This window comes from Lissotriton vulgaris, chromosome 5, assembly GCF_964263255.1.
Source record: "Lissotriton vulgaris chromosome 5, aLisVul1.2, whole genome shotgun sequence".
Taxonomy (NCBI): Eukaryota; Metazoa; Chordata; class Amphibia; order Caudata; family Salamandridae; genus Lissotriton; species Lissotriton vulgaris.
In genome coordinates this window covers 547,197,386-547,218,634 of record NC_141693.1, presented here as the reverse complement: position 1 = coordinate 547,218,634, position 21,249 = coordinate 547,197,386, and the positions used below count along the sequence as shown (strand labels likewise).

At 41.2% G+C, this 21,249-nt stretch overlaps 1 protein-coding gene across 2 annotated transcripts in view; it reads left to right on the top strand.

Moving 5' to 3' along the window:
• Positions 1 to 21,249, top strand: part of TSPAN14 (tetraspanin 14) — a 295,722-nt gene that overhangs the window by 111,071 nt on the left and 163,402 nt on the right. For both annotated transcript variants that reach the window (XR_015295897.1, XM_086921992.1), the window contains exon 2: positions 2,292 to 2,390. Coding sequence is in view for 1 of the 2 variants with exons in the window: in XM_086921992.1 (XP_086778118.1) it covers positions 2,310 to 2,390 (81 nt within the window). In the remaining variant the exon portion in view is untranslated. The remainder of the gene's footprint in view (positions 1 to 2,291; positions 2,391 to 21,249) is intronic.

Sequence of the window (21,249 nt, the reverse complement as noted above, 5' to 3'; positions counted from 1 at the left end):
GCTTCAGTAGTATAATGTGGAAACTTTCAAAAGGCTCCGTCCTGTTGGACGTTGCAATTTCTTGATTGTCCTGGATCGTTTCCTTAAATAACACCCACTTGACAGGAAGAGTTCTTGCTGGTAGGAGTTCCAGAATTTAGATGCTTTGTGCAACATATCTGTCTCTTTTCACTGCCCACTTTCTACTTTTTAGCATTATTGGATTGATTTTTGTATTAGTACTTCTGCAGACTTTTAACAGTACTCCAGAGGGTCGGGCTGGTCAAGGTATTCCCTTCTACCTATACCAAGTCAACAAATAATACCTATATTAAAGCCGTAGTGATTTGATTCCTCTAAAGTATTTTCTTCTTACCCATCCCACCTCATCACGGTGGAGGCCTCCCGAACACCGATAACTGTTTCTGTTGCATGACGGGCTGTTTTAGTGGATGTGGCTGGGACATAGTTGATTAGTTAGTATCAAATTTGGGGTGGGGAGCTTGTGGCTTACATCCTATGGAATGCTACAGAGACATTTTAGAAGAGGTGACATCGGTCTTTGACATTGTAGAAGTGATATTGACTGTGCCATAGAATGGGCTGTCTAAACACCCTTTGCTGCCAAGCAAAAAAATCATGTTTCTAGCAAGCCCTTTCATCTCATCCAGTCATAGGGCATCTTGCTAAAGACATGTCATAGTGACTGGTGCAAATCATTGCCATACGTAAATGGAGCATTGTTAACATCCTAATGGCTATATAATACGATCCGTGTCTGATAGACCACTTGGCAGTTGAAGTCACCGTATTGACTCTTATCCTGCTGACTACATACGCAAGGCTCATATGAAGCCTACCACAATGCTAACTAGGGGAATGAAACGGATCTTAGAATGAGAAAGAACTCCCATGTTTAGCAATTCAGAGATGGTAATTCGAGGGTTTGTGGCCACTCGTGTCAACACCATTATCTCTCTCCTTTCTCCCAAAGGAACATTTGCAGTGATGCGAGTTTGATTTCCCTATGTAAAGTGTATGATCCCACCAGAGAATCCTGATGTTTCCAAGCCCTACTGGGGAGATACTCCTGCGAAATGTAACAAATTGGAGAAATCCTCAGAGACTAAATAACAAAAACCTCAGTCTTACCTTTTTTTGTAACTTTTTTTTTATTGAAACATATGTGCGGTCTACTAATACAAGCAATATGTAACGATCAAAACCTGGCTTGACAATTATAGTAGCAAGGTTTACAATTTCTATACGTTGTGGATGTGGCACCCCATACACCCATAGATACCCCCTCTGTAGTCCATCCCCGCCCCATCATGTCCTGTACTTTGCCCATGGATTCCAAATATTTCCCCATTTTTTTGGGGCAACCCCAACTTTTATACACAATTTTATCTTCCTGATGACACCAGTCTAGATCCTGCTTCCAATTGGTAAGTCTTCAGTATGGTCGGTGCCCCTCCATAATCTTGCTATATTGCGTTTCGCTACCACTGCGGCCTCAGTCTTACTATGTATCTACTTCCTTCCTGCACGTCATCTAGCAAAAGCCTGAAGCTGTAATGCATGGCCAAAGGCATTGGCAAACCCAGTAGGTAATAAAGGTGTGACCTATTGGCTTTGTAGATGCTTGGCTACTTCCTCACCAGGCAGTGAGTTAATAGATAAAACCGTTGCCAAGAACTTCTGCTCTGTGATACACCCTCTGCTCCTTAAGATGGCCAGATTCTGTGTGTGCTGCAAGAGGCCAATCTGTGTCCCATTCAAAGCTCTGAAAGGAAATGTTTATCTCCGCAGTGTGAAAGACAATTGTCGCATTGCATCTAAATGTTGTCATCCCTTTCAGATATTAAGTGCAAAACCTGTGGGTTTACTGTGATCACTTTTTCTTGGAAACAATCTGCAAATCCTTCCAGAACGTCTCGTAGAGTATTTTAACGTTGCAAAAGTAGGAAGGAGATGCTACAAATCCTATTTCTGCACTGGGGTTGCCATTCTTATAGAAGGAACCCTGGTAATCAATTGTGTACTTCAAATGCCTATTCAAAACTGCCCTCCTTGCTAGCCCACCGAGTGACACCTTTTACATTGTCCACGTTTGAGTAGAAGGTCTCTATGTGGCTTCTGAGAAATTCACAGCTACAGCTTAAAAGCTAGGTGTATTCTTCCATACTAGATCTCACCCCTCAGTAGATGCAGTTGACAACAGGGTGTTCATTCTTGGCTGTTTCAGTTGTGAGACAATCATTATTTTGGGTATTTCATTTAGCATTTGTTTCTCATTTTCTTTTTTGCAGATTTTGCTGCCTTAGAAGATGCACTATTACCGATATTCCACTGCGGAAGTGAGCTGCTGTTACAAATATCTGCTGTTCAGTTATAACATCATATTTTGGGTGAGTGAGTCAACTTCTCTCCTTGTGACGATCTTAGACTGGTCTAATGGTGATGGGTGAAGTGAGCTCCTTCTTTAATATCCTCTTCAGGCTTTCCATTAACCTCACCTGTATTAAGATTCTGGTGATGTACTGCTCCCACAAACCATAAAACGTTCCTTCAGCATACTGACTTTACTAATAACACATGGGATGACCCTTTAAAGGGGATAGTGGACTAACAATATAGATGTCTTTTAGTAAGACTTGGAAAAGTGTTTAATTTGGAGGCAGGCACAGATGGGTTTGTGTTTCGAATGGACTTTTTTTAAAGCATTCCTCATCTTGTCTCGCACCAGATGGTCTCTGCCACCTTGCACTTGAATATGGCTCTAGTGGTTAGGGTGATTATAATGCCTGGAAAAGAAAACAAATGTCAGATTTGAGGGTCAAGAGTTGTCCTCAATAACCGAATTTAAGAAAGCAGAAGATTTTTTACAATGATGTAATATTTCTTTACATGTAGAATTTGTTAAAAACTGCCTTTTAGAAGACGTGGTAATCTCGCACTTTCATGTCATTTATAAGTTGGATCTTAATCCGGCACATTTGTTAGCATTCTAGGTAACACTAAAGAGAAATGGACTTCCCTCTGGTTGAAGAGCCTGCAATTTGCCTTCCATCCAATACTTTTCTTGTTATGAAAACGCAAATACTCCTTTGTGTAAGGCACAATGATGGAAGCCCTCTTCACAGTGTGTTAAACAGCCCTTATATTGTTGCTACCAGCGTGCCCAGCTGCCAGCACTGACCATTAAGTCTGCCTCGTCACAGACGTACGAAGGCCTTTGACTGCAATCACCCTCAGGATGTGCCTTCCTCCTCAGAATCGTGGCAACGCCTTTGTACCGCAATGCCCCTCGTTATACTTTGGGTCTGATCTTATTTGCTTCCCCTGGCACATTGACTGTTTTGCTGAAACCCATTGGAAAGAATAGAGATGTGGCCGTAGTGAGTTTTACCTCATTGAAACTGCTTCGTGCTCGTCACACTTTAATGATCAGACTTGCCATTTTTCCCCTTACTAATTAATCCACTGTCCTTTTATGATTCTCGTGTATGTATCAGCGCCTTGAGACCCTCACGGGTGAGTAGCGCGCTTTATAAACCCCTGATTGATTGATTGTATTGCAGGCTGCCTTGCCTAAAACCTCCAAAATGGGTATGCTAAAACATGTTAGCGTTTAGACTGTGTTAGGCTTCCATTTGGCACTATTTTATGGTCAATGGTTTGGCAGCAGATTTTCAGGTTGTGGCTCTTCTGATTTTCGTGATTTATTCATTTAGCAGCAACCTGGCCTAACAAATTCCTTTAACGTGCCAAGTTCTTTTGTAAACTCTGTGAAACCATTGCAAGTCAAAAAGGATTGCCCCCTTCACCTGCCTAGATTCTTGTAGCCCTTGCACCCCTGTGGTTAGCTTGGAGGCCCACACAGCTGCAGAACTAGATGGGAGTCTCACTGATACTCTGTGGGGTAAGTCAAGGAGAACTGATCAGTTTTGAGACGGTTTGCAAAGTGATTTGGTTCTGACCGGTCCAATGAGATAGTTGTACATTTTTATTATACTTCAATCGAGAGTATAAAATGTAATTTTGAGAAAATTGATAAAACATTAGCACTGGTATTTTTTTTGGTTTGTTTCAGCTGTCAGCCTTACCATGATGAAAAACTATAATTTATGAACAATTAACCGCATGCGGGCTAGCGGTTTTCCCACTGAGCGCTGCGATTTTAAAAATCCCGCGTTACGTGACAAGGTCAACTCGTCACACGCACAGCGCAGGTAACGCCCATGACGAGCTGACCTTGTTACACACATCGAAGGGGTTAAAAACAAAAATCTTACTTCTATAAAACACATACAGTGCAATAACCTGGGCGGCATAGTAACATTTAGACACTATATTCCATACCATTGTCCTAGAAACAATTCATCTGGTGACAATTTATGCACTATATTCCATACCATTGTGGTGAGAACCACTCATCTGATATATAAAAGTGCAATTGCAGGGAATACATACATACATACATACATAATACAATTAGCTGGGCGATATAGCAGCATTTGAACTATATTCAGTTCCAGTACATTTAATCAACAAATTCATCAAATATGTAAAAGTGCAAAGAAAGTTAACAAAAATATTCAGTTCAGTCGGAAACGTACTTCCTAAAAAACATATACAGTATTATCTGTCAAGTGGCAAAATACCATTTGAGCACTAAATTCCTCATAATACCACTTGAGCACTAAATTCCTCACAATACCATTTGAGCACTAAATTCCTTTCCAGTAAAAACAATCCGTTAATTCACCAAATGTATCAGGGCGGAATACAAAAAAACATTGGGAAGGCATGCAGTGTGAGCAGTAAGGACAGTACAATACATTATGAAAGCGTGATTTCATTCCCATGAGTTGTCTGCATGAGCTGATACCTAGCATAGTGGGCAGCTCTCTCAAACGGAACCATGGAACCCCGAAAAATTACCCCATGGAATTAACAGGATACGTGTCATCTGGCTTGATACAGAGCGCCAATGCCAATTTGGCACATATAACCCCATGAATTTAAAAAGAGGAAGGCGCTATCGCTGCTGTGCAGTCTTGTATTTTTTTCAGAACAAAAGTAAATTGGTTAAGTTGTCTAACCCTCCAAGACTGCAATTGAAATGGTCAGAACAAGCAGTGAGCCTGGGAACTCTGATTCAGTAATCCTTCGTCTGTAAGCTACCCAGATTGTATTTTACATACAGTGTTGGCTTGCGTTAAGGATATATCATATACAGGGACACAGTACAATGAAAGCCATAGGCGTTGCTAAAATAATTACAAAAGATAGATCCTGACCTCCGTGCCTGGCGCGTCATTGTCTGCATGCATTCAAAGTACAGGTTTTTTATCCGATCTGCTGTGTCCTGCCTAACTTCACTAGGGTCTGCCCACAAGGTCCTCCTCTGCGGCTCGGATACAGTATTCTGTGAATGAGACGACCATGTATTTCACCCATGCTCTCCTCTGAAAGTGACTCCAAGGTTTTCAAGTATATTGCTGCCTTAGGATTTCTTATCAGTCTAACCCAATAAAAGACTTGGCTGAGGCTTCTACTTCTGATAGAGGGTTAAAATTAAGCTCCGCATGGGGCGCCATTAAGGAAGTGCCCGGCCCTAGCAGAGCTTTTAGGAAGTTATTTTCAGCTACTTGGAGAGATTGTACATTCAATTGTGGACTCTCGATTAGAATTGGGGATCGACCCTTAATACCATGCTTTTCGTTTTGCTACCATTAATGGTCAATGATTTCTTATCTCAGTATTCCGTAAAGTACTTTAGCAGCCTATGGGTGGCATTTTCTGTTTGTGCCATCAAAACTGTGTCGTCCGCATATAATATTGGCACCGTCCTACTGGCTATGGTGGGAATGTTTAAGGAATCATCTGCCAGGTAGTCTCCATATCAACTCCTAAACCAAGCAGTGATTTCCACAGCTTCTTTCTGTCAACTAATTCGAAAGCTGCTTTAGGGTCAACAAATATTAGATAGAGAAATGACTTTGTAAAAAAAAGTAAATTTATATGAGAACATGGTATTATCATAAAATTAAACCAGGCAGAAAGTCCCTACCAATTTAATGAGTGTCTGCAGACGCTTTCTTTATAATCTCTCGAAGTGTACCCTACCCACATATATACAACACCTCTCCTATGACTTTCTGAGGTGGGCACAACCCTTCCAGAGACACAAGTTCATGAGCGGGGTGCTATTCAGGATATGATAGTGTTCCTTAGAATTGAACGACCGCCCTCTCTAACCGCTAAAGCGTGGCATTTTTATTATACAATTTCACTAGAGAAATTATTTTCTGACTTCCAAAACTGAGTTTGAGCCCTCCATGAAACAGCGAGAATGCTTGTGGGAATTTTACACGTTTAAAAGCTGAGCAGTTTAAAAGGCCAAAATCATTAGCATTTCTTCAAAATATGACACAAAATATGACACAAGAGCGATTGTAGGGTCAACAGTCATGCCTCACAGTAATTGGAAATCTATGACAGAGCGGAACAGGTCTCCCTGAAGCTTCTCATTCGAAAGTTTGCATTTGATTAGTTAATCTGGGGGCTGCATTTCCTTCTTCTTCAAGCACAGGTCAGATAGGTTTGTCGCTCTGGACACCCGAAGTGTAATTCTGTTTGCCATTTCGCGGGTCAGAAATTGTGTGTGATGTGCCAGAGTGCACTAAGAAGCAAAGTTCAGCCTTTTTACCGTAGTATAATAGCTTCTTTAAAATAGCAGAAGATTATGTTCTGGAAACTGGATTATGCAAGTGTCTTTGCCCATAAAATATGCATAGCACTCTTGCAATCGACCATGTGTGTTTACTTATATGCAGGGCAACTGAAATTTTGCGACAGAGAACCAAATTATGCGGCAGCGGAGGACCAAATTGAGTTGGAAAAAACTCAAATTATGCAGCATAATCTGCCACATTTTTGTGATATTATTACTTCTTTATTTCGTCATTTTTGCACACGGTAGGGCTCTTTGAGAAAAGATTTCACCTTATAAGTACAGGTTTAGTTCCCAATTAAATCTGTAAACAACTGAAAGATGACCAGCCAACCTTAGTAAATGCTTTTTTTATTTTTCCTCATCTCGCCATAGACTCATTAGTTTTAACAAGCCGCTTAAATGATAACTATGCTCCCTCCGGCTTACTACTTCGGTCTAGCCATCCACGGCCTTCCTCTTTATCCCGAGGACTGGGCGTAATCATTGGACTTACATTCCGCTCTCTCCAGACCTTAACCGTTTATCATATGCAGGCGTTGTCCCCACGATGTCAGGGGGGACCAGATATTTGTTGGTGATTCTTCATATTCTAAACTCGCCATACGCAGAGCGGATTTAATCCAACTTTCTCTGGTTGGGGGGTCAGAATCCTTCCATTTCATGCAGATCTCCCTTCTGGCCAACACCACCAGATTAAGAAGCAAACCCATCTGGGGCTGTAGAGATGTTATATATTCCTGCTTATTCAAGCCAATCCACCACTATATGCATTTGAAAAATATCGGTCAAGGATTCTCCCACCTCTTCCAATATCTGCCCAGTTCTGCACACTCAAAAAACATGTGCATATTATCCACCTTGTTGATGTGGCACCTCGGGCATGCTGATACTGAGGTAGAATGGGCTGCGAATTCAGCGATCTTCGCCAGGGTATAATATAACCTGTTTAGAACATAGAAATGTTTTTTCTTTAGTGTAGCAGGCTTAATGTATTTATACATCAATTTTACAGAGAGGTCAAACAAGTTTTCGGAATTTTGAAGAAGTGGAGTGGCATTCCAGGCAGCTACCTGCGGGGGAACTTCATGATCTACCGCATCCAAAAGGCTATTATACCAAAATGATAACTCTTTTCCTCAACGAAACTCTCTGAAATAGCTGCTCTAGCTCCCAATTGCCCTCCACCTCTCCTCTCTTTGCCTCAAACCAAGATCATAACTGAAAATACTTAAATCGAGAAAATGTGGACCCAATCTTGTCTAAAAGTACTTCCCAAGGGAGAACCCCATCCGAGTCTACCTGGTCCGACCACCTCTCTAACCCTGCTCTTCTTATCGGAATTGCCAGAGAGTATCCCAGACAAGACTGGGTACCCGGTGAATCCCAGATTGGTGCAAATGGGGAAAAGTAGCCTATACCCAGATATGTCTTAATTTATACCATATCTGAAGTGCCAACCTTAGTAAATGCTGTTTACTGCGCTGGAACAGGTGTTGGCATGTTTTAGTAACTTTTGATCCGTTTGCTTTCAAAACGATTTTTTTCGTTAAAATCTGCAGATTATGCAGACCATGAATTATGTGATAAATGCGGCATATCCATAATTATGCGGAAAAAGGCACAGGCGCAGAATCTCATACTTCCAGTGGCACTTCTTGCAGATTTTTTTTCTTCACCCTTAAATTATTTGTCCGGTCTCTAGACCACATGCATTATTTGCATTAGCATGTCTTTAAGCCAACCTAATTATTCTGTAGCCTTCTTTCTAAATTTACATTTGCTTCTAGTTAGGAAGTCCTGTTAATATTTACTCACGTTGTGTCTAATAATAGGTCCCTTCTAATTGACTGCGTTCTAGCTAAACACGTGGCTGCCATTGGCACAACACGTGCGCTTTTTTCAGTAAAGGCAAGTTTCAGTCTTGCCCACACAGAGTACATTTTAACCAGATTATTTATGAACATAAAGATGCTCGAAATGCCATTCTTTCTCACGAGCCTTGCAAAATTGGCTTCAGTTCAAAATATGGTGTTTCAGAGGCCAACGTAAGATTCGTCAAATTGGTTGGTAGCCCTCTGCTTCAGGTGTGGTCTCCTTTTGAATGCATGTAATATCTAATCATTCATGAGCCATTGTGCTCTCCTGCAGGCTGCAAGTTTCCTCAACAGTTTGGGATACTTGGAATTGAAGCCTAGAAGCGGTATGGGATCTGTGCTTGTTAACTACTTCTTGAAACTCACTACAATATCTCTGCATTGTGTTAGTGAGAAACTGATGTCGATAGCTAAAATATCTGCATATGGTTTGAGAAAGGCCGTACCTTTGCTGTTTTTGGAAGTTCTATTGCTTCATTTTGAGAAAACCTTAAATTTAGAAGAAGAAACTGTCTGCGATGATGCCATATCAACTTCTGGAGATGCCACCGCTCCATTATAGTACAAAGTCTTCATCTTTTTTTGGCCCCTTTCATGCCGTGAATGCACTATACACATCTCTAAAAGTATTGACATATGTGTTGGAACTGGCCGTGCTTGAGAGTTACAGCAGCACCCTCAAGTTCTTTGGGAGTTGAGATTGTTGGATCGGGATTTCGAAATTATTTAATTAATGCCTGTACCCCCTACAGTGAAATAGTTCCAGAACCACTGACAAAACATCAAGTAAAAATGTGACTTTATAGCCTTTTTCTCAGGATGTCCCGCTTGCGCCCTGCTAGGTTTCTCCAATACACTGAAATGTGTTTCCTGTTTTGATCCCTCCCAACGTGGACTGTAGATTTACTCACTGTGTCCTGACAGCCTTCTTGACCCTGCTCCCACTTCCTGGAGCCTGCCCTAAGGGTTTGCTTTGATTTCATTGTGAAGAGGATGGAGGAGGGAAGTCCCTTTTAAATGTGTAGACAATTGTAGGGGGAATTTATTGTTTTTGCGTATGTGACCCCCCCCCCCTCCCCCTAAAAAAAATGCGGCATAGATTTAATGTGTGTTTTTATTTCATTTTTCATTTGGTAAACAGTATGCAAGTGTATGATATGTTGATATTCTTCCCCCCTTTGTTCTGCAATTGGTTAGGCACTAACCACAGACTTGCCAATCAGTTCTTTAGTACACATGAGTTACTAAGTCCATGTGCAACAACGATCTATCCCCATTTCTCCAGTAGTTTATTCACACACTTGCCAGATCATTGACTCCTCCATCTTAGCACTTTGCCTTCTAATTGGCATAACACAGAGAAAAAAGATTTCAACTCGTTTAAGCCAACCTATGTTCCAGGATATATTTCGTTTTTTTCACAATAGAAAGCAGAAAGTTCTCTTTATTTGAAATGTGCAGATACATACATCCCCAAATATCTTGCCGAAAATAAAATATATATTGCCTTGCTCTGTTTTTCTCTTGGCTTCAAACACATTTTCCAAAACCAGAGTCCATATTTCCTGCAGGAAACTTGAACCATAATTTTAAGTCAAAAGTGTGTAATCTATGGACATAATACAAGAAGGATGCAACTTTAAACTAAGTCAATTTTGTGATCAACAAAAAGGATCTGTCAGAGTATTACTAAGAGAGGGGCTTTGACTGAGTTGGTTATAGGGCTGAGTTGGTTACAGTGGCAAGATAATGCCCAAATCAACCAGGCGAAAAACTCTGTAGGAGAACTATTTCAGGTGGTCACTCATTTGTCCAACCCCCCTGCTCCGCGATTAGAAGGATCACAGTCTCTCTCGGATTCTTTAGCTAAATTCTTCGAGGATAAAGTTAGTTCCATCTTCTCGACCTTTTCCCACTCCTCCCCTTCTCCCACCCCTATGGCATCCCCTACCAATAAGGCACTAAACTTTCTGGCCTTCGAAGCGACTACGCAGGAACATATCCGATATCTTGTTGTTTGCACTAAATCGGGGTCTCCCCTTGACCCGTGTCCACCCGCTATCCTTAATCTCATCCCGGAAGCCATCTCTCCTGTCCTGACCACAATTTGCAATGCAATGTTCCTAACGGGCACCTATCCATCTGTTTGGAAGGAGGCTATTATCAAGCCACTTTAAAAAAAAAAAGCCCACTCTGGACCCTCTTCTTCCCACCAGCTACAGACCCATTGCCTGTCTTCCCTTCCCTGCAAAGATTTTCGAAAAAATCATGAACACACCACTTTCGAAATTTATAAACGATAACAATTTACTTGACGACACCCAATTTGGGTTTAGACAAGGTCATGGAACGGAGACAGCGCTACTCAAAGCAGCAGATGAGATAAGAACTACAATGGACAAGGGAGGATCCGCTGTATTAATACTCTTAGATATCTCCGCAGCTTTTGACACGGTCGATCATGTCACCTTGTTCGACCGTGTCTCGGCCTTAGGAATAAAAAACAAAGCTAAAGAACTCCTTGCCTCATTCTTGGTCAACCGTCCTCAGACAGTTAAGATGGGCAATTACACCTCCCAGACCTTCTCTCTCCCTTGCGGAGTACCACAGGGCTCCTCGCGAAGTCCGACACTTTTCAACATCTATGTTTCGGACTTAGCGAGGGTTATAACATCTTATGGAATTGCCCTAACAACCTATGCGGACGACACCCAACTGGTGCTATCTGTATACAATGATGGCACTTCGGTCGCGGCTAACTTCCAAGAGGGAATGAAGGCAATAAGTTCCTGGATGTCATCTAACTGTCTTAAATTAAACTCTGACAAGACAGAGGTGATGACATTCGGGAACTTGCAACCTTGCTGGTCCCCCCCAATGGTGGCCATCTCAGATGGGAGCGCCCCCCCCAACCGGTAGCCAAGGTACGCAATTTAGGAGTCATATTTGACAACAAAATGACTTTCCTCCAGTATGCCAACTCTGTGGTCTCCTCATCCTTATATATTTTAAAAAGGATCAAAAAACTACTTCCATATCTACCTCCGTCTGCGGGCAAAACTCTAATTAGTACCTTGGTGTTCTCGAGAACAGATTACTGCAATGCCCTCTTACTGAACGCCCAAGAAAAGGTCCTCAACAGACTGCAGACGGTGCAAAATGCCTTGGCCAGGACTCTACTAACCATCCCCAAATTCACATCCGTTTCCCCTTACATCCGACAGCTGCATTGGCTCCCAGTGAGGAGTCGGATTAAATTCAAGGCTTTATGCATAGTCTACAAAGCCATCAATAATCTAGGCCCACTATTTCTAAAAAAAGCCTTCTGCCCGCTTGAGCATTCAAAAACTCTACGCTCATCATCAGCCCATCTGTTGAGGGTTTCACGTACAAGAAGGGCCAATTGGGGAGACAGATGTTTTACCACTTCAACAGCCAAACTTTGGAATACGTTACCCCTCCATATTAAATTCGCTCTTACGCTCATTAACTTCAGAAAGAAACTCAAGACTTGGTTGTTTTCAGCATAAATTACAATTTTTCTTCACAGGAAGAGTTCTGTTACGCTAGCGCCGAGACACCCTCCTGGGTATTTGCGCGCTCCAAAAATCGCATAAAATAAATAAATAAATTTGGCTACAGTCCTGATGTGCTTATTATGAAATGCAACTATAAAAGCAGTCGGCCAGTTATATTTTGCATATGTTTAGCTTATTTAAAAGTGCATTGTTATTACTCTATGAATGACAGTAGAGAAGGATTTTGTCACATGGAATTTCACAGGTTATGGTAGTAGGCAGGCTTTTTTTGTTGGATACATCTGTGACAAACCAAGGATATTAAAGATTTGCTCTTTGAGAATCCCTGTTAGGCCCTCTTAGCTAGAGAGTATTTTGCTGAGCCAGTTGTACTTTTGTATACCTTTCTCATTTTATGATTGTGAGCCCAATGGTTGTCTTGTGGGAAAGCTTACGCTCAAACCTGTAGACTATGGTTGGTTATGCTATCGGCCTAATTTATGCACTGACAAAAGTTATGTCCAATTCCATAGATCCGATCTGCTTATAGTGAAAATGTCTGATCCAGTCAGTAGGCCAGCCTATTTATTAGGAAAAGTGTTTGTTCAGGCCAGTAGGCCTTTAACAGTGGGTTGTTGTCATATTGTGGTACAGGCTATAACCATATATGTTAATGTGTCTAGGCAGGTTACCATAGTAAGCAAGAGGCTTGGTGTTGGCCACCCATTCTGACAAACCGTGGGTGTTTTCACTGTAATTGTGCTGATCATGACCTAATGAGAATGATTGTGTATTGCTTTATAAGCCATATTTTTCTACACATTTGTAATTTAATAACTATACATGATGGTTGCCCTCGAATAGGCAAATCTGCGTTGTTTATGGTGTGAAGCTAAAGAGTATAGGGCTTATCAGTTCATACGGGAAAGGTATGGCACATTCCATAGGTTTGATCTGTTTATTGTGAAAAGTGATTGCAGAAGGCATAACATAATTTTTGGGAACAGCATATGTTAAAGACAGTAGTCTTTTAAGGATGGATTGTTACTGTACTGTGCTTAAGCCCACAGGCAGGTATTGTTACATTTACTCTCACAGATTGCCTTGGTAGGGAAAGGCTTTGGTGCTGGCCACCCACTCAGGCAAACACTTAAGTAGAAGATTTTTACTGTGATTCTTGGTAGCCCTCTTGAGAGGAGTTGTATATTGTTTTGCCAACTGTAATTTTGTACATATTTCTAAAATTATAACTATGCATGATGGTTGCCAGTTTATGTGCATTTCAATAAGCCTGTGTTGGTTATAGTATGAAGCCATTGGTAAATGCTAAAGGCCTTATTGGTTCACCGGTGACTTATGCCAAAGGCCATTGGTCCAATCTGCTTATTACGAAAAATTACGACAAATGGAATAGGTCCGATGTATTTTCTCTGTAGCGCATGTTAAAGCCAATATGCCTTAACGGTAGATTGTTTTAGCACCAAATTAAAGCCTGCAGTCCGGTATTTTGCTGTAAGAAATCTAACGGATTACCTTTGCAGGGAAATATTTTGGTGTGGGTTACCCCCTTTGACAGACCCCAGGAGTAGGAGATTTGCTCTGGTATGATTTTTGTCTAGAATCTCGGAAGGAGGCCTGACAGAGTTAGCGATCTGCCGGAATCCTATAGTAAAAATAATACTTCATTAATACTTTCATCCATATATTAACATATATATCCTTATAAATACACAGAGGGTGATTTGATCACCCCTATTCTGCCATTGGTCTGTCTGTCTCATTTAAATTCAGCTTTCATCTATGACCACATAGTACATAGGGTAATGGTTCAGTCAACATCAGTCATTGGCTCTCTTTTCATGTGAATGACTGCACTTTCTGATCACATCCACATGAACATAAGTGCGCTTCAGTCTCCGGACTGGTTGGCCTGTGGGTTTGTTTTCAGTTTTCTTCTTTTTATAGTTCCACTTTATTTCTTTGCTTCTCGTCTGACTGGCAGGCATTATCTATGAACTTTGTTGTCTGCCTGTCTTCTGTTATATAATCTGAAGGACTGGTGCCTATCTCGAAAATTGCTTTTAGGCATAGCATCAATTCAATTTATTTGTTGTAATGTATTTTTGGGATGTTTGAAATTCAGTATTGATGATGTACATATTGAACACTTGTATATTTTGCACACATTGTTTTCTGAATGCATTCTTTGTTTGATCACTGTTCTTTTTCTATGACATACAAAAAAGAAAATATAAAAATCCAAGAACATAAAAAAACACAAATAAATATTGACCGCTCAGTACTTGCAGGCTGGGTGTGATCAAATAAGAAATAAGTAAAACCTGATTGGCTATCTTATTTGTTTGGTATATTGGAGTGGTCCAAGCCGGTCAGAGACAGGACCCTAACCTTCCGTCTAAACATAGTAACAGGGCAACAAGGATGTGTGCTTTCTTATTTCTACTTGAACTACTTTAATTTATCTTTCATATGTTGTAAATTTTTTTTGTTCTTGTGGTTGTGTCAGAGGTTAAATCTAAAAATGATCCTGTATTTGGATTATAGGATGCATGCGACCAAGGATGGGCGACTAAATGGGTTTGTATGATTACTTTTATTGATTAGCCAATCCCATAAATGCCCCAAAGTCACTTACATTCATAAGCCAGACTTGTTGGAATTGCCAGTGCTTGTTAATTCAGTTCTGTGCAATGTTGAGCTGTTTTCTTCTTCAGTTGGTAATACTTCAACAAGAAAAGTGTGCCAATAAAATTGTTTAGTACTTTTTAGGTCGAGCCTAGAGCAGCGCATGTGCTGCTTGCTCGACTTTTGGCGTGGGGTTTTTAAAGTGCTACCCACAAGCTTTTCATGGCCTCAAGCTTGCGTGCACGCTCGTGTGCCCGCGCGCAGCTGCCATCTGCCTTATCTCTTCCTCCGCATCCCTGGCCCTTACTTTCAGTTTTGCGGATGGTACTTCAGTTTTCTTTTCTTCCATGTGATTTTAAAAAATATAAATAAATGTGACTGACTTTAGTTAGGTTTGTGCGGTAGGCAATTATGTGAGTGGTTTTTTTTTGTGGGCCTTTTAGCTCCGGGCTGTTTGTCTTTCTCCGCTCTGCTGCTCCGAGGTGCGCGCTTCAGATGAAACCTGTCATCTTGGTTTCCATCTATAGTTTCTTTTAGGAGTGTGACAAGTTTGTTCTTGTCTGGGGAACAGTAAAGCACGAGTGGCAGAACTTCCCCTGCATTGACTCCGAGTCTGTCCTTGACTTCACCAGCTTGGCTGAATGCTGTTGGCTGTACCAGCAGTCCCAGTGTTAAACCTTCCTCCAAAAATTCTGCCAGCTTAATGTCTGTGCTTGAGATTATTCACTGATGCCCGATTACATGCGCCAACACCCTCCCAGTTCCTCCTCAGACACTTCCTGCTATCAAACCCAAGCTTTCACTCTTCTCTGGGTTTGATCTACTACTGCCAAAGATATTGAGGGGGGCTGGTTACTGCATACCAGGCTCATGGTTGGCAGGTGATGGCAGAGCTGCATTGAGTGACTTAATCAGCTCTGTGCCACGCACACCTAACTACCTGGAGCCAGGGTGAACAACAACCAGAGAGAAACTTCCAAAGTGAAAAAAAAACACACTGCAGGTCTGGGACCCGGAAGGAATTAGTGCGCTGTTTCTATGTTTGTCCAAATATGTACTGACTCAAAACTGAGGTTCATCGTAGAGGAGACGCTGGGTACCGGCTAGGCGACCCTTGATCCAGGAGTTGTGGTTTCTCTGTCTCAGCTTTTTTAATCAGTGAAGATTGGGAGCTCTTAGAAAAGGCTGACTATCAGGATCAAGTGTGTTTATGTCTCGAGGCAATTGGTTTAATAGTGCTGTACCATACAGATTAAATTGCACAAAATTGCACCTTAGGTAGGATATTATCCATTGATATTTCCTCTAACGGACTGGTGCAAAAATAAAGTAGAAACTAAATAATATAGGGCAAAATGATCTTTTCATTGACCAATCAAGGTAAAAAATAAATACTTCCACACTAGATCTGCTTAACACTTAGGGTTGAGTCTGAAAAAACAAAAATAGGCACCTGTACCCAGGAGTGTGCGACCAGCAGTACGAGTTGCCAGTCTCCCAAATGCACCCAGGCACCTCTGGCATCGGTGGTCCATCTCCTCAGGACTCAGTCTCTTTGGATTTCCATCAGGCTGTACCCTTTGCGTGGAAAGTGGTCTCCATAGTGGATATTTCAGACCTGTTTGACCCATGAGTTTAGGATTAGCTGGACCAGGAGTTGCCAAATCCCTACCAGGTCCGCTCGGACCCACGTGAGGGCTTGAATTGCACGCTGTCCTAAATCCTTGGATATTTTGCTACATTACAGGCCACAAACGCAACTCCATTTCACTATTCTCAACTTATATTGTCCATAGTTCACTCTGGGGCACCTCAAGGCCAGCCGCAGACTTTAGCTACTTATTTTTAACAACCATTCTGGTTCCACCCCAGTGCCTGTTTTACTCAAGAGCATTGCATCTGGCCTTTCGAAGTGTGTGAAGCTCCTGTGGTCTCATCTTCCAAATCCCCTCTTAGTAACAAGCCACATTGGACGGACCTGAACCCCGATCATGTTCTCTCTGGATGTTGGAACCAGAGACTCTGAAGACCAGCCCCATACCAGGTCAAACCATTTATTGGGGCTAATTATTTTGAAGCACTGGATATCACAAACTCTGCACCCTGGATGGAGAACGTGGGCATTTGTGCTTTGCTGGGTTGCGTATGCCCCACTGAAGCCAGATCGGGACATGGAAACGCAGACCCCTAAACAGACACAGGGCATCTTGAGAAAGCAACACACCATGGTGTCAAAGTCTTTGGACAATTAGTATTGGTCTCCCTACGGCAGTCTAATCTTTGGACCCTGGATTCCTCCATCTCAATCTATGATGGTGATGACTGCCACCCTGAACAGTAACAAGGAGGCAAAGTTTCCTTAAACACATGGGAAAAAGATTTACCAAAGCTCCGACTTTTCCCTCAAACAAACCAACCCCAATGTCATTATGGTGGTCTATTGGCTGTATTTCTTGCAACAATTGATGTTTACCCGGGCAAGCAGGTATATTAGCTGAAACTATTAGTGTCACTGGAGCTCCGAGACACTTCCTACAATAACATGGCTTTTAGTATGCGTCTCTAGGAATTGAAGAGAATTTTCTAAGATTTAGGAAACATCTGAAAACCATCTTTTCTGCTCAGTCTTTGGCTGGCTCTCCATTTGCCCTTAATCCTCCAGATGCTTTGGTGTGATCTTGATCAGCGCCTCTGGATTATGCCTAAAACGTTTCAATACCAATTATCCCTGCAAGACTCCGCGCATGACACGAGATCATCTTCAAGATATTCCTTCTGCTGTAGACCTTGAATTATATGCACTGAGTCCTTCAGACATACACAGAACATATTAAGCAATATGGCTTGCTTCCAGCGGTGGCTGGCACAGGGCAACTCTGCGGGACAGAGCGGGGTTGGGGGGGGGGGGGGGGGAGTCGACAGATGACAGAATAGATATAATTTAATAAATAAAAATACCTATTCAGTCGTCTGTCAGCTTTCCCCCCTGCTGCACCCTGCCCAGCCTCACCACGCTTACCTGTACTGGCCGCCGCTGTTTGCTTCACATTTTCCATTCTCTCTTGTGCTCTTAGGCAGAATGTATGTGGTGGGCAGTGCTTTATCAAATACCTTAATTAAATAGTAAATGAATACATATTCTGAGTGAGCCTCACTTATGTCTTCCGATATGAAACTAGAGGCCGAAAAGATGGTTAACAATCGCACTTCTTTATGTAAACAAGCACTGGCGTAGCCAATAGGTCTCGCCTTTGGGATCTTATAAGTGTTTAACTATGCAAAAGTTAATGTTATTGCACCAAGGATATTGAGTTGGATGACTAAACAATTATAAGGTCCCAAAGGCGAGACCTGTTGGCTATGCCAATGCTCGTTTCTCATGTCATACCTTTGGAATGTCACTTTAGTCGTGTAACATGTTTGAAGTAAATGCCAATCTGCTTTGAACTTTTAGCAGTCTAAAGATAATTCACTCTTCCTGAGACTCTTTTTGCCATTTCTGTACAATTAGAAGCTCGTGCTCCTATTTGTAACATTTTATCTGCACAGCAGAGTGATGGAATCCAAGGTGTTTAGGCAACCAGTTTGTTGAGTTTTTCTTTAGTTTTACAGTTAGTGAAAGGTACTGCAATTGTACTAATTCAACAATATAAAAAAAACTACCCTAAACCTCATAGTCAACTGCGTGGATTCAGTACTTGAAAGACAATGAGATTTTTAGCTGTCTGATCCAAGCATATGGGACAAGTTAATGTGTTTCTCTATGTACACGCACTTAAATGTATGTTTATTCAAGAATAGACGTTATTAGTATCTTCGTGCGCCTTGGTTTGATAAGAATAGTAATGTTCGATTTGTGTTGGCGCTATCCTTGTTGTACTGTGTCTGTCAGTACCTTTGCAGATAGAGAATCAAGTGTGATCGATTGAACACAAAGGACGCGCACTTTCAACTTTAACCCATGGGTTTTCATCAACTTCAACTGCTTGGATAGCGTGTTTGAAAAAAATGAGATTTCACTGTCTTTTTAGAACATGGCAATTATTTTAATTCATAAAGCATGTGTTCGTAATGATCATCATTTCCAATATGAAGTTAATTTGCAATCATTGGAGTTTTACAGTGTTACAATATGCCCAATGCATTTCGGGTTTGTCAAAAACCCTTCGTCGGGGGCCTGCAATAAACGAAAAACATACAAGACCTTAGCATTCACTAAGTACCGTTTTAAATGTTCAAACATAACGTTACTGTCTGTGATTTAACATTCTCAATACACTCAGTACAGGTTCTAACCAGTGGGTAACAGTCCGTTTTAAAAGCGTAAAGTATATGGGATCGGCCAAAGAGTGTGGCAAAGGGTTAGCTTTTAATAAAACAAAAGTGCGGGTTTTAGTTCGGGGAATTACGGGAGGTTAGCGTGCTACGCTATAACTTACGGTTTGAAGATGATCGCTGTATTCTCGGTCGGCGTTTCCCAACGCGGAAGAACATGGATATTGGGTAAACCTATCAGGTCGGTGTATATAGGAAAGTGACGAAGTCACGTGATCGCGAGCGTACGGAAATGGACCGTACGTTCGATATGTTAACCGAAAGAAATTGAAAAGTGAAACGAACGTTTCTACAGATAAACCAGGCGGTTTTATGAAAATAGAGGGATGGTATACCAAATAACGTACTTAGACATGAAGTCTAGTTGCATTCGTTAAAAATTCCGATCATATGATCGAGTGAGCTACGCTGTCATTGGTCAATGCTGGTAACGCATGGAAAAGGGAAACGAGGTGGTGTATTGAATGCAAGAGCGAGAGGAAGAAAGACTATCTTCACAACAGTAACAGTGTAATAAACATGATGTAACAACATGGTCCGAGAAAATAAAACTTATTTGGGTAAATGAAACAAATTTAACAATAAATGGAAAATCAATCCGAATGTGTTAAAAACGAAGTTATAGCATAATCAATAGTACAATTAATGAGGAAGTAGGCTCAGCCTAACAAGTCTGATGTTGCGCATATATACAAAATTTATAGAAAGCAAGACATTTCGATTCGATCATTAATTCCGATCGGTTGCAATGCATTACGTTTTTTGATCCAGAAAAATTCAGCTTGCAGACGCTGTTTAGTTGAGTCCCTGTCACAGCGTTGCGGCAATATCTCGAGTTTAGTGTATTTCAATTGTGCGATTTGGTGGTTACAGTCTATCCAATGGGTGGCAAGAGCGGATTTCATGTTCTTTGTTCGTATATTGCTCTTATGCTCTGATATCCTTATTTTGACTTTTCGTTCTGTTTGTCCAATGTATATTTTACCACAGGGGCATTTGATTGCGTAGATCAGGTTTTTTGAGTCACATGTACCTGTATACTTAAGCTTGATTTCATACCCTTGGGCGGGGTGCATGAAAGTATTTCCAATTATGACATTATTGCAGTGAGTGCAATTTAGACATTTGGTCATTCCTTTGTATTGAATGGGTTTTGGTTTCTTGGTATTCAAGATTTCTTTTAAATTCATAGATCTACTATGTGCGAATGTTATGCGTTCACTAAAGAGCTGATGTAGATCTGGTTCTGATTTGATTAACATCCAGTGTCGATTGATGATTTTTTTGATTTTTTTGGTTTCTACCTACATCACAGTTTATTCGTATTAAACGGATCACTTCTAATCCCCAAACATTGGAGAAAGCTATGATTACACAACAAGATCAATATCTGGAAAGAGGTTACCCTAAAGAGATTTTAGAAGAATCCATCAAGAAAGTTGCAAAATTACCACGTGATAAACTATTGAAACAAACTGAAAAAACCACCAACCAAAAAACAGTATGCGTTTTGAAATTTTCCACTGAAACCAAAAAAATCATCAATCGACACTGGATGTTAATCAAATCAGAACCAGATCCCCTTTCAGTAAATCGTGAACAGTTTAAACGAAGAAAAACAGGTATTGGAAAGAGCACAAGACAGAAAAGGGGAAAAATAAAGCAGCAAAAATGTGAAACCTCGGGAACAAGAATCAGCAAGTTTTGGTAAAGTCATTACCTTGGGATGTGGATAGTGAACCATTTGCTATGGCGCTGGTATTGACTTTGGGCCTTCAAACATTAGCAATCGCCTCTGCGTCTTCGGGGCCATTCGGGGCCATTAGCTCTCAACCTCCATAAGTTTGTACGGTCTCTTTATAATGTAATGATGGTTTCACTAAAATACATAATGCATTCTTTGACTCGGCTAGCAAAGCATTTAGCCTGGAAATTGGCATTTATAATGCACCGATGTAGGGAACAATGGGACTAGTCATTTAAAGTTAAGGCCACATGGTAGCTGTGAATGAACGGGTGTTCTGCACATTGTCTAACTCCTCTTTCCAAAAGGTTTAATGATGGGAATCTTGTAGCACAGACTTTTGCTGTTTGGAAAAGCTCTTTGTAAAATAAAAAATCCATAATACTATTTTGAATACATAAGCAGCGC